The sequence below is a fragment of the Neovison vison genome, chromosome 10 (genome assembly GCF_020171115.1).
Source record: "Neovison vison isolate M4711 chromosome 10, ASM_NN_V1, whole genome shotgun sequence".
In the NCBI taxonomy this organism is placed as follows: domain Eukaryota; kingdom Metazoa; phylum Chordata; class Mammalia; order Carnivora; family Mustelidae; genus Neogale; species Neogale vison.
This window is the reverse complement of record NC_058100.1, coordinates 51,329,301-51,342,837: the sequence shown is the minus strand read 5'-3', so window position 1 is coordinate 51,342,837 and position 13,537 is coordinate 51,329,301. Positions and strand designations below refer to the sequence as shown.

At 46.6% G+C, this 13,537-nt stretch overlaps 1 protein-coding gene across 1 annotated transcript in view; it reads left to right on the top strand.

Moving 5' to 3' along the window:
* Positions 1-11,869, top strand: part of NIBAN1 (niban apoptosis regulator 1) — a 158,083-nt gene extending 146,214 nt beyond the window's left edge. The window contains exons 11-14 of the mRNA XM_044267288.1: positions 1,341-1,451; positions 3,611-3,718; positions 7,582-7,693; positions 9,328-11,869. Of these exons, the coding sequence (XP_044123223.1) occupies positions 1,341-1,451; positions 3,611-3,718; positions 7,582-7,693; positions 9,328-10,478 (1,482 nt within the window). The 3' untranslated portion in view covers positions 10,479-11,869. The remainder of the gene's footprint in view (positions 1-1,340; positions 1,452-3,610; positions 3,719-7,581; positions 7,694-9,327) is intronic.
* The last annotated feature ends 1,668 nt before the right edge of the window (positions 11,870-13,537 follow it).

The window sequence follows — 13,537 nt, the reverse complement described above, 5'->3', positions numbered from 1 at the left end:
GGACTCCAGTAGCGGTAACTGATAATTACTTGATCTGTCAAACCAGCACTTTTAGCCTCGGCTGCACATAAGAATTGTCTGGGGAGCTTTTAAGAAATGCTGATGTCTCGGTGCCACTCCCAGGAACTTCCCCCCCATCCGCATTCCCACTGCTTCTGATACGCAGCCAGAAGGGAGAACTACCGGCTTATGTTAATTCCCTAACCCGGTTAAGAATAAATCAGTCAATCAATCACAGCTTCATATTTGGATCTCTTGGGTCTACTTGGGTAGTTTTCCTTTTCTCCCGCCACAAGGAACTTTTTCTCCACAAAGAAGCACAAATTCTTTCCGTGTTATAGTGCTTTCTAAATGAAGAATTGTGTGACCACTGAAGCCAGAAGAGCTCAATTCTGTTTCAGGGGTGTCCTGGGGGGAGATCACTCAGGGACTGGGTCCTGTGCCAGACGCCCGCCTCCTCAGGGACAGATGCTCAGATAAGGTCACTACAGTGTTGAGAGTGCCGGACAAAGCTGTGTGTTCATGCTTTGGGATCAGAGGCTTTGGAAGAAAGGAACACTTGTTCCTTAAAAGTTATAGGGCGGATTAAGTGAGGCACCTTATTACCTAACCTTCGAGTTGTGAAGGATTAAAGATGGACTGGGGGAGCAAAATCGGGCAATGGTTTAACAGAAGTCCCTTTGGTCATACTGAACCCTGGTGAAACTGATTCAGGTATGAGTACAGAGAATGAGAAATCAGAATCGTTTCTGTTTCCTACCCCGTGGGCACATCAGCCGCCGTGTCCACCAAACCCCATCCTGGCCTCCCTTCCAGCGCGGCAGAGCGAGGAAGAGAAGTGAGGGGGTAGGCGGAGTGCAGAGCTGTGCTGGACTGGTTTGCATCCCCCCCCCCCAAAAAGCGGAAGTGCAGGACTAAAGCTGCCAAGGAGTAACTGGAGAAGCCCCCCCACCTCCCTTGGTCAAGCCTACGGAACCCACCCAGGACAGGGGAGATGACTTACAAACTAGGGGAAGGGGCTGACCGCCAGAGAGGACGGTATTCTCAATCCCGTGGCCTCCATGGGTTTTGCAGCTCAGAGCATAAGAAGAGAGGAGGGAAAAAAATACGTGTATGCATACGTGCATAGGTGTGTGTGCGAGTGTGTGGTTCCCAGACTCTTACTGGTCCCACTGTGGCCCATTTATTTCATAACTAGGTAGGGGGCTGAGGACCTGCTGCCCTGGGTGGCCCCAGATTAGTGCCTGGGGAGGGGGTCTGTGATGGTCATTCCCTCCCTGCTCCGGGTGGAGACCCCAGCCTCTGACCAGGTGCTGTTCTGTGTCGCTTTTGGCTTCCAGCTGATGGAGAACGCGGTGTTCACCTTCCAGCAGCTGCTTTCCCCACACCTCCAGGGAGAGGCCGCCAAAACTGCAGTCGCCATCGAGAAGGTTAAGCTCCGAGTCTTAAAGGTAAAACCGGCGTCTCATTTGTGGGAAGCGTGAAACAAGTGTGACCCCCTGCTTCTTTTGTTCAGTGGAAGATGCCGAATTCTGGCTTTCACTCTCCCTGTTTGGGGCCCCCAGCAGGACTTTCGTGCCTGCTCTGCCATCTAGTGGCAGCCGTAGGGACCACAGGTCCCCGGGATTCTTGGCCATTGCTCCAAGGGACCTGTTCTTGATAGAATGATTGAACTTGATATTTATTGGCTGTCCACTCTAAGCAAAGCGATGTGATAGGTATTACAGAAAATGTAAAAATAGGCAAGGCACAGCTTTTTTCTTCAAAGAGTTTACAATATAGTAAAACCCATATAAATTAGCCAACATTTTTTAGAAAAATCAACATCTCCTGGCAATGGAAATACTCCAGAGAGAGAGAGAAAGAGAGAGACCTGCCTTATGAAATTTTTGTTTGTTTGTTTTTAAAGATTTTATTTATTTATTTGACAGAGACAATGAGAGAGAGAACACAAGCATGGGGAGTGGGAGAGGAAGAAGCAGGCTTCCTGCTGAGCAGGGAGACCGATGCAGGGCTTGATCCCAGGACCCTGAGACCATGACCCGAGCTGAAGGCAGATGCCTAAATGACTGAGCTACCCAGGCATCCCTGAAATTGTTTTTGACGTGCTTACTGCTTAAGTATATATATCAAAATGGTTTTAATAATAGCAGTTTGCACAAACACGATCTAGTTTTCAAGCTTTTTTGTTTTTAACCTATCCTGTTTTGTTTGATACTCACAGGACTCGTGAGATGATCAGAATATGTCTCCTTTAAAAGATGAGGAAACTGACTCACTGAAAACTACTGTGACTTACTTAAGCTCAACAGGCTAGTCAGTGGTGAGCCTAGAGCTAAAGCAATTCTTAAATTCAGTCCACTAATTTCTTAACTACCTATCCCCCTAAAAGTATCTTGGGGTAGAAGATCCCACAGAGCCTAGGAGGTGATCCCTGACTTTTAGACCTAATCCTAATACCTCATAGGTAGTAGGAAACAATGACAACCAAATCATTGAAATTAAAAGCAATATTTATGGGATGCCTCAGTTGGTTAAGCGTTTTCCTTCAGCTCAGGTCATGATCCCAGGGTCCTGGATTCGAATCCTACATCAAGTTCCTTGCTCACAGGAAGCCTGCTTCTTCCTCTGCCCGCTGCTCTCCCTGCTTGTGCTCTCTCTGGCTCTCTTTCTCTGAAAAATAAATAAATGAAAGCTTTTTTTAAAAAAATAAGAAAGCAATATTTATTATGGGAACACAAGTAATAATGAACTTGCAATTGGAAAGAAAAGATAGCATCAATGTCAGTTTCACTTCCAGGGTCAGGAAACTTTATATGTCCCTGGATAGTCCATTTCTTCTCTGGACACTTCGAGTTGCAAGAACATGCTTCCTAATGTGAACCCAAAGCTGTCACCACTGGTGATTCTAGTTCTATTCTCTCTGTTCATGTCCCTCTCCACATAGTGCCTTTGGTTGTTTGAAAAGAGCTATAATTTTTGTCCCAAGTTAACTCCAGTATAAATGCCTTTGTCTCATTAACTATTCCATATTTGGCCTGACCATTCTGCTCACATGCCTATGACTGTGTTCCATTGTATCTGTGACCCTTTTAAAGCATCATCTAAAACCAAACTCTGGTTTCTAGGTTTGACTGTTTCAGGCTAACCTTCCTCGGTTAACATGCCACAATGTTAAAGCAACTATGAGCCAGACCCTCCCTTTCCTTGTGGAAATCATTACAACCCACTCATCCTGCTTTTTGGATGTAAAGTGAAAGAAGTAGATGATCTCGACTCCTACGGACCCACCCAGGACAGGGGTGATGACATACAAGCTCACCTGCCATTTCTGTCCCCAACTTTTATAATGCAGAAGTTACTGTTTTGATCTTGCCTCAGTTTCCCTATCTATAAAAGGGAGGGTAAGATGGGTCTTTAATAGTCATACCCTCCACCCAGAGTAGGAGGGAATTGCATAATAAGATCTTTGAGACCTTGGAAACACCGTCAGGGGCCTCAGAAATAGGAGGAAAAGGGAGGCCAGTGAGTGACTGAGTTTTTGTTTAAGCAAAAGTTAACAGATTGCAATGTTGCTATTCAGCATATGTTTCTGTCTCTGTATTGACAGCAATATGATTATGACAGCAGCACCATCCGGAAGAGGATATTTCAAGAGGCACTGGTTCAAATCACACTTCCCACCGTGCAGAAGGCACTGGCATCCACGTGCAAACCAGTAAGAGGATGGATTACTCCAAAGAGCCTGCTTTTTTTGCTGTGAAGTTCGAGCAAGGTCTTTTGCTAGGATGTGTTTGCAAACAGTAGACTAGACCAGGGTGGGGTCAGCAAATTTTTTCTGCACATGGTCAGATAGTAAAGATTTGAGGCTTCGTGGTTTTGCTGCAACTACTCAGCTCTGCTAAGCGCAAGAGCAGACACAGGCAGTACGTTAACAATGGGTGCTTCTGTGTTCCAATAAAACTTTATTTATAAAAGCAAACAGCTGCTGTATGGGCCAACCCCTGGACTAGACAGACTCTCAAAGGTAATGATCTGACTTTGAGCCAGACAAAGGGTTGTCATAGAGCCCCTGAGGACACCAGGTGCTCCTCATCATAGTATGACTATTGGTTACCATGTGTCCTCTGAAACTCGACCATTCCATCCTGGAAAAGACCTTAAGTAACACAATTATAGAAGGATATGTTTTCTTTTAACGTTTGTTTGGTGAAGCCAATGAAATGAAAACCATTTAAAGCTGCTACCAGTGACAGCTATGTATGGAAAGTGTGACTCGGTCTGCAGAGCGGAACCATGGGTGAGCCACCTGTGGAGGCAGTTTCAAGACTTGGGTTCAAGTCCTGGCTCCCGCATGTATTGACTCTGGGGCCTTGGATGAGTCACTTTTCCTCTTTCTTCAACCAGATTCCGTCTTCTTGAAAATGAAGATGATGTATTTCTCAGTAGCTTTAAGATTGAGGAGAGTAAATTATTCATATTTGATGAGTGCTGACCATGGTCAGACACCATGTTAAACACTTTGTGTGGATTATTTCAATAATCTCATGACAACTCTACACGGAAGTACTATTTATATCCTCATTGTACAAATGGGGAAACTTAAGGATTAAGTAATGGGCCCAAAGTCACGGAGCTGGTAACCACCGGAGTTAGAACTGAGCTCACACTCGCTGATAACATGGTGTGCACTCAGCGAATGGTATATACTACTACTATTACTATTTCTATATTTCAGAAATGATCCATGAGCCTGGATATTTTTAATGCCTTCTTCCTCTTGGAGCAAATCATAAAGAGCTAATTAGAATTTAAAAAGGACTTTTGGGCAGTGTAGAGGGTCTCCAAGAATTGGAACATTAAAATCCTTTGCATAAGTTCTTTTACAGCAGAAATTTCTTTGGTTATTTTTATATTCTATAAGTGCTTTTTTCTTTAGAGTTTTGGCATATCTAGTACCTGGCATTTATTTCTGGGAGTTTGATCAAACCACAGGAATAAAGAATCTGTCTGTATGGTGGTCCTTTGGCCATGTGTGGAAGGAAAAGTTTAGCCATCCAAAGGATGACTTAGTCTGCCTCTGGATGTGTCTGCTCACAGACATTCTCCTTAGGGTGTTTTTCAATCCCAAAGGCCTCAGAGCCACCTTCTCCTAGAAGAGGAAAAGGCAAAGAAAGTCCCCTTTTCTTGTCTGTTCCCTTTTTCCAAGCATCAACAAAGTTGTACCCAGTCTGTAATGTGCTCTTGTGATTTTTTTAATCAAGAGATATTGGTTTCCAAAGAAACTGAGACCCCAAGTTTTCGGTAATGAAGGATATGATTTCGGTGCCAAGAGATTTCTGAAAATCTGGATTTACAGAATGGGTAACTAGGGGACTATCCGCTCCACTGAAGGATTCTTCATTTTACTAACATATGTTTTCCTTGGTTCTTTAAATCACAGCTTCCTAGATCTGCGGTACTCAGTCCAGTATGCACGCTGAAATTGCTAGGGGAGCTGAAAAAAAAAAAAAAAGAAAGAAAGAAAGAAAAAGAAAAAAAAAATTCAGATTCCCCAAGACCCGCTGTTAGGGATTCCAATTAAATTGTTCCTTTCCACACACTTACTTAGCTGTTGAAAAAATTTTTTAAGATTTATTTATTTATTTGAGAGAGAGAGAGAGAGTTGTAAGCAGAGGGGAGAGGCAGAGAGAGAGAGAAAATCCCAAGTGGACTCCGAGCTGAGTGGGAGCCGGGCTCGAGACTCAAGCTCACGACCCTGAGATCAGGACCTGAGCCGAAACCAGGAGTTGGAAGCTTAACCGACTATGTCACCCAGGCGCCCCTAACTGTTTGAAATTTTAAAGGTCTACTTGGCAAACATGTATTGACTGTGTATCAGATAAGATCCAGGCCTGTATCAGATAAGATCCATTGACTGTGTATCAGATAAGAGGCCAGATCCCTGCCAGCAGGAGTTTGTAGCCTACAGCAGCGGGCGGGGGCGGGCATTAGCACAGCCGTAGCCGAGGGGAAGCTCATGTCTTTTCGATCCTTTGGCTTTGCTCTAGAATAGATCTAAAGGGACCCATTATGGCCTGTTGTGATCTGGGCCGGGGCCCCCAAGTCCTAGCACTGAGTTGTCTACATTTGGTGACTTCTGATCTCCTGCTGAAAATCCTGTCCCTTCAGCCAAAAGGCCTCAAAGCCCTCTGCTAATGCCCTGGTCGCTGGGGCCCTTTGAGCACCGTTAGCTCTAAAGATTTTTGAGTTAATCACTGGCATGTGATTTGGTACATCTTGATCCCTTCTCTGTCCTCATACTATACTGGAATGTGATTTGGTACAGTCTGATCCCTTCCTTGACCCCAAGCCATCTGGAAACCCTTGGAGAGCAGGAGGGGGTTAAAGGATAGTGCACCCAGCCTGGGTTGCCTTGGAGGGAATAAGTGACTGTCAGGGTCAGCTGGCAGGAAAGAGGAGAATGTTCCTGAAGAGTTCCTGATGGGAGTCTCCATACCCAGAAAGGGTCCCCTTCTAATACAGTTAAATAGACATCTAGTCCAGGACCCAGCAATTTTACTTCTTTGTATACAACAAAGATTTAAAAAAAAAAAAGTCCTTAAATTAAAAAAAATCATGCTCAGGAATGTTTAAAGCAATTATATTCATAACATCTCAAAAATGAACAAATTTGAACACCATCAATAGGAAGATAGCTGAACAATTGTCGTTTATCCATATAATGAATGCCTTCTATCAACAAAAGGGAACAAGCTGCTGATACACGTGGCAACACGGATGAATCTCAAAACCAAACACACAAAAATATGTGATTCAATTTACATAAACTTCAAAAAATTAGAAAAACCAGGGACACCAGGGTGGCTCAGTCAGTTAACTAACTGTCTTTGGCTCCGGTCGTGATCTCAGGGTTGGGAGATGGAGCCCTGTGTCTGGCCCAGTGCTGGGCATGGAGCCTGCTTCAGATTCTCTCCCTCCCCCTCCACCCCTCCCCCTACCACACATGTTCTTTCTCAATCAAAAAAAAAAAAAAAAAAGAAAGAAAGAAAACAAATCTGTTGTGGCAGATATCAGAGTGGTGCTTATCTCTTGTTGGGGGTGCAGACTGGAAAAAGGCACAGGGTGCTGGAAATGATCTCTATCTTGATCTGGGTTGTGGTTCCACAGGTATAGTTATACACCTAAAACCACTGAGATGTACTTGTAAAATGTGTACATTTTACTGTGTGTAATTTATACCTTGGTAGAGTACTATTGGAGTTTAAAGGGGGGGAAAAAGGAAGAAGGAAATGTTTGGATTGTGATGGAAAAAAAAGGAGGCCTTGAGACCCATGGGCTTGGAGACAGGGCCTTGAGATGATTAAAATCTGTATCGTCTACACCCCTGAAGTACACAGAGCCTGTGCGCAGTACAGGACATCGTGCCTTGGTGGGTGGGGAGAGGGAAGGGGATGACCAGCGACTGAGTGCCCCACACTCCAAGGAAGGGATCTTGAGGGTGACTCATGCTCCCCGTACCTCCTCTGCAAACTGGTGTCCCATGCCTTGTCATCTGCCTTCCTCTCTCTCGCCCTCCAGGAGCTCCAGAAATACGAGCAGTTCATTTTTGCAGATCACACCAATATGATTCATGTGGAAAATGTCTATGAGGAGATTTTACATCAGAGCCTCCTTGATGAAACTCTGAAAGGTGAGGAAGACTTCCTTGGTCCTGGAGGGAACAGCAGATACAGGGGAGGACCCCTTCAAGGGGACCCAGGGAGGCCAGCTAGGTCTCTCAACAGGTGTGAAAGGGGAATAAGAAATCGCTACTGGTTTCTTGGGAAGACAGAGAAGAAAGGAGAGGAAAAAGAGGGGGACACCAGCCTTGACTGAGAGTCATGGTCTGACACACGCTATGTTAGCTCATTCAGTATTATTCCTCTGAATAACAAATAAGAACTCTGGGAGACGGAAATTTTAAGCTTCATTTTTCACAGAAAACTGAGGTTTGCGGAGTTGAAGGCCGGACTGTCTCATGAGCAGCTGTCTTCCTCCAGCTGCTCCAGACCGAACAAAGGAAAACAGGTGCTTTTAGCCATAGACTCCCAACCCCTCCCTGGGGCAGGAGGAGGTGACTCCAGGAGCACGGGTTGCCAGCTGCCTCCTCAGCACATTCCTCGTGTCCTGTCAGCTGGACAGAAGCAGACACAGGGCGCCCACACAGTTCTCTGTGAACCTTGTTGGGACTCCAGCACCCCCTGTCCTGTGGAGTTAGGTCTTGCTTGTGATAGGACCGCGGACAGGACAACTTTGGTAGAAATATGCTGGACAGGGCTGTTCCCCAAAACCGTAGGCCTGAAACGTGTCTGGTCTCCATGGCGAAGGTGTTAGGATCACCAAAAACCCACCACAAAGAAAACAGGCACAGCATGAGGCCCAGTAGTTCATCCAACGAGATGAGAAATGTGAAGACATCAGCCCAGCGTCTGACAGGAAGGGCTCCCTCAAGCCCACTGCCATTCCATCGGGCACCTTTCCGCCAGTTAGGAAAAGGCTCCCTTTCTCCAGACATCTGACCGTCGTCCGTCCAAAAACATTGCTGTGATATACCAATTTTATCAGAGTAGGATGCTCTACTGCTTGTTCCTGGAAATTTCTGCCGAATACACAAATCTATGCTCTCTCGGACGTGAGGGGGCGCCCCTTGGGATATGATACCCTTGGGCACCGCACAGCCTACACAGCTCTCCTAGAGGCCTGTGGTCAAAAATGTCAGCTGCTACCGTCATGTTGTCTTGAGTCCTCTCAAGTTCTCTGAGACTGAGCCAGAAGCACGTAGGTCTTCGTTCTAGACACTATAGGTCAAGAAGGCTCTCTCTGCATGCTTGGTACTGGGTACCCAGCCCACATTCAAGACGGGGCTACGAGAAGCAGCAGGGACATGTAGGCCTGCCCCTGCAGCAGGGCCTCTGTGGTTGATTCAGACAATACTATTCTAGGTCGCGAGCTCCTTGAAAGCAAAAACCCTATTTTATTCATCTTTGGATTCTCCAGAGCCTGTCCCATAGCGGTTGCCCAATTTGCACCCATGAATGAGGGAAGGAGTGAATGAATGAACATGGCAGAGGTCCAGAGTAGAAAACAAGTTTGTGGGCTTTGGTCATGAAGGAAGGAGACCGGGAAGGTGGGTGGGGGGGAGGGTATAAGCTGTAATTTGACATTGAGAAATGTGGGTAATCAGAAAAAGCTGGGAAGGGAGTTTGGCTTTTGGATAACATCGGAAACTGCAGGGTAGCCGGGGCAGAGGGTCAATGTCATGTTCTGTTTTCTGGTCTCTCCCAGTGATAAAGGAAGCTGCTCTCCTGAAGAAACACAACTTATTTGAAGACAACATGGCCTTGCCCAGTGAAAGTGTGTCCAGCTTAACTGATCTAAAAACCCCCTCAGGGTCAAACCAGGCCAGCCCTGCCAGGAGAGCCTCGGCCATTCTGCCAGGAGTTTCACAGAGCGAGACACTGAATAACGAAGTGTTCCAAGAGTCAGGGGAGAAGAAGCAGCCTGGGGTCCCTAGTCCATTGGCCAAAGGAGAAAGCCTGTCTTTCCCTGTCCCCACCCTTCCCCCAGATGGCACCAGACAGGGGACTCCAAGCACGGATGACCCTGTTGTGGCTCTTGTGGCTACAGAGGACACAGCAGGAGCCCTGGGCACACCCTTGTCAGAGCTGGAGTTTGGAGGGGCTCCTGAGGATGGACAACCCACCCACGAAAAGCCAGAAGCCAGCCCTGTCTTGGGCTCCTTAAAGGAGCTCCGAAATTTGTTGACGGTGACCATTGAAGTGCCAGTGGAATCGGCCACCCTCGAGATGGAGAACGCTTCCCGTGAAGAGACCCATGCTCCCCCAGAAATGGAAAAATTAGAGGAAACAACCCAGATCGACACAGAGGCCGATCAAGCAATTGCCTCCAGTCAAGACAGCTGTGAAGGGAGCGAAATCAGTGGGAGGGAGGCCCATTCTCCCCCTCTGGAGGCGGAGGCGGAGGCGGAGGCTGGCAGGGGGGAGCTGGGCGGGTTGCTGGGGGCTCAGCTGGCCTGTGAAGGGCTCACCGAGGGTACCAGCAGCGCAGGCCCCCCAGAGCAGCAAGCAGAGGCCGGGGAGCCCACTGAGAGGGAGCTCGCAGCAGGGGCTTCCAGACCGGATGCCCAGGAAGGAGAAGGGGTCAAGGCCATGGTGGAGGGTGAGGCCAGGCCCCAAGAAGGTTGCATCTCCAGCGCTCACCCCACCTGCCTCCACGAGAGCCAGGGTTCAGCGGAAGAAGCCCTGGGAGGGACCAGCAGCCTGGCCCAGACTGCTGCTGCCGGTGCGGGTACAGAGAGGGTTAAGCCTGCTGGTGTTCACGAGTGCCAGTGGGTAGTGGAGAGTGCTCCAAACTTCCATCTGCTCGGTTCCCAAGAGGCGCGGGAGAGTACCCTAGGGCAGCCCTCCGAAGAGTGAAAGGGACAATTTGGCATCAGTATTTCTTTGCACAAACTCAGCCAAAGGTTAATAGGTGTGGGTATGCTTAGGGGTTGCACACAAGCTGTTACCGAAAAAAAACAAAAAAAAAAGTAAGTACTTCCTTAACGTGTGTAATGAAACCAGAGGAAGTGCACACGGGCCATGCGCACTGACGCAGACCTTTGTGAACTGAACTGCTCTACCGTGATTTACAGCTTTAGCATTTTGGTGGGACGTGTTCAGGGTGAGAGGCAGCTGAGGATGTTGGAGGGAGGCGGTGGCATTCCAGTGAAGACGAAGAAAACAGTAGGCGCACAGTTTCCAGTATACTGCACGTTTTCCTCTAATGTACTTCGAGGCTTTTTAATTTTGGGTAAGAATGCAAAGGTATATCGGAAATCCGGCTTCACCAACCACTAGCAACCTCGCTGGCTCTGAAGGGCTCAGCGTCCATCCACAGCCAGACTGCGGTCAGGGGTCACTGGAAAAGAAGGGCAGCGCCTGAGAGATGATGCCCGAGACCGCCCTGGGCAAGCAGAGCCGCAATGGAGGAAGGTTGTGGTCTGTGGGGCTGTCTGAGTCAGTTACTAATTCTGCTATCAATTTCTTGTTAATTAATCCCATTGATTCTTATTAATTAATCACCTTTTGGGGAAATTCAGATGTGGCAAGGAAATTTCCTTGGCGGGTTTAAGCCTGAAAGCATTCCAGACTAGCCTTCGACTGGGCGGACGGGCCTTAACTAATGGTTGAGTATAAAAGACCACAGGTTAAACAAGCATTATTCGAGTACCTGCTGTATGCCACGGGCTGTGCTGGGCATAGTGACAATAGCAACAACAACAACGAAGAAGGAGAAGGGGGAGGAGGAGAAGGAGGAAGAAGAGGAGGAGGAGAAGAAAAGATAAAGTGCTTTGTCTGGCCTAAATTAAAAGACCTACAGGAATTTAAAGGAAGAAAATATGCCAATTTTCAAACCATGACAAGTTTGTCTATCCGTTGAAATGGTCCTGATTCATTCCCAGAAGGGGAACAAAGTGAATAAACGGGAAAGAAAGAAAGAAAGGAAGGAAGGGAGAAAGGAAGGAAGCAAGAAAAAACTGAAAAGCCCAGATGTACATTGTCAAGTTCCAGTCAAGTTTTAAAGATGTCACCAAAAGTGGAAATCATTTGTTTGGTCATTCAGTAAGTTAACTGAGTCCCTATGATGTTCCAGGTGCTACAGATACTGTAGTGAAAAAGACTCTGTTCCTCTCTCCTGGAATTTACACTTCCGTGGAAATAGACACAAATACATCTCCTCAATGGATAGTGACCTAGAAATGTTAATGTTAGAGAACTTACTTGCAGAAGATTAAAAAGCTGTGTTCTGTTATCCTTCCAAAAAATACTGTATCATTTCCTAGAAGTTTAGTCCCTGGTGGTACCTCTTGACATTTCCTTCCACAAATTTTATTATCAGATCCCAACATACTGTCCTAAAAGCTTGTTTGGTCATCCTCAGCAAGTTTATATCAACTGTTTAGAGAATTTTTCCCACAGTTTAACTCTTCCAGCAGGAATTAAAATCTTCCTCTGTCCAACTCCCCATGAAGAATTTCTAGGTGAGAGGGGCACCTGGTGGCTCAGTAGGTTAATCCTCTGCCTTTGGCTTAGGTCACGATCTCAGGGTCCTGGGATAGAGCTCTGCATTGGGATCTCTGCTTGGCGGGGAGCCTGCTTCCTCCTCTCTCTCTCTCTGCCTACTTGTGATCTCTCTCGGTCAAATAAATAAACAAATAAATCTTTTTTTAAAAAAGGAATTTCTAGGTGATAAAGAATGAATAATAATCAGTATCATTATAGTCTCACATTGAATCCCATCTATGAAGGGTCTCCTTAGAGGGAAAGAAGGTAGAGACCCCTCCTCCCCGGTCCCTGCAGTGCTCACTCTTACCCTTGCACTGAGCTCAAAGTACTGGAATTGTGTCTACTTCCCATCTCTTCCGGGGCTTCTCTCTTCAAGGACAGAAACTGGGGTTTATTAATCATGTGTGCTTCCTGCTGGAGATACACAGCCTTGAGTAATGGCTCCCTGCCTTCTCGAGTCATTTTCATGTCCCTAGTGCCTTGCACAAGAACCAGCTGGTGACGACCTGCTCAAGACACGTGAGACCCACTTACCCCCCCCTACGCTACTGTGCTGGGGCTATTTGGGGCTTGCTGTCAGGCAGGGAGACATTTTTAATTGGGCTTTCTGCCCTTGGGGAGCCTTCCCTTAGGTCAAGTCCAAAGTCCAAGAGGCAGACAGCCAGATGGTCAGATGCGTTGCCCAGTAAGTCTGGAAGCCAAAGGAGGAGTACGCAGCCCCACCAAGGACTGCCCTTCAGGAGCATGTCAGCAAGCAAGGAGGTCCCAACCTTTCTCCAACCCATGCTGGAGCTTCCCAGGTTCCTTCCCCAGGTTCCTTCCTTTGCTCACCTCATGGCTTCTCGGACCCCTTAGAAAATTAAGAAATTTTTCCAACCCTGAAAGAAAGCAGATCTGCATTGGATGGATGACTGTCAGTGCCCTCCGTTTACCCATCCCGTGGGCCAGAGGGCACTGGGCACTACATGGTAGGACATACTTGAGAACACAAAGAATTTTTCTCTACATATTTCACAAAAGACAAGTTCACTAGACTAAGTGGGATGATTGTGCCATCTAAAGATGGAACAGGAAAATAAAGTTCGTTAAAAATATTTCTTATTCAAAAAAAATATATATATATTTCTTATTCATTTTAACATGCTGAATGGAGTAACTTCACATTACTATGAGTTTGTCTCATTTTTAATAGACTTGTACATGTTGCTTCAGTGGCTTCCAGGTTAGAGCAAGGTTATTATAATTTAATTGATCAGCATGCAGATCTCCTGCAGCTGCTCTGGGGAATCTCTCCTCTAGGCAAATCCATTAGAAATGCATAAAGCCTCAGGACATGGTTTTTGGGGAAAATTCCATGACTTCAAAGGAGTCATGTTACTATTGACCTTTAACAAAGAGAATATTTGCCTTGAAAAAAAATTATCCAT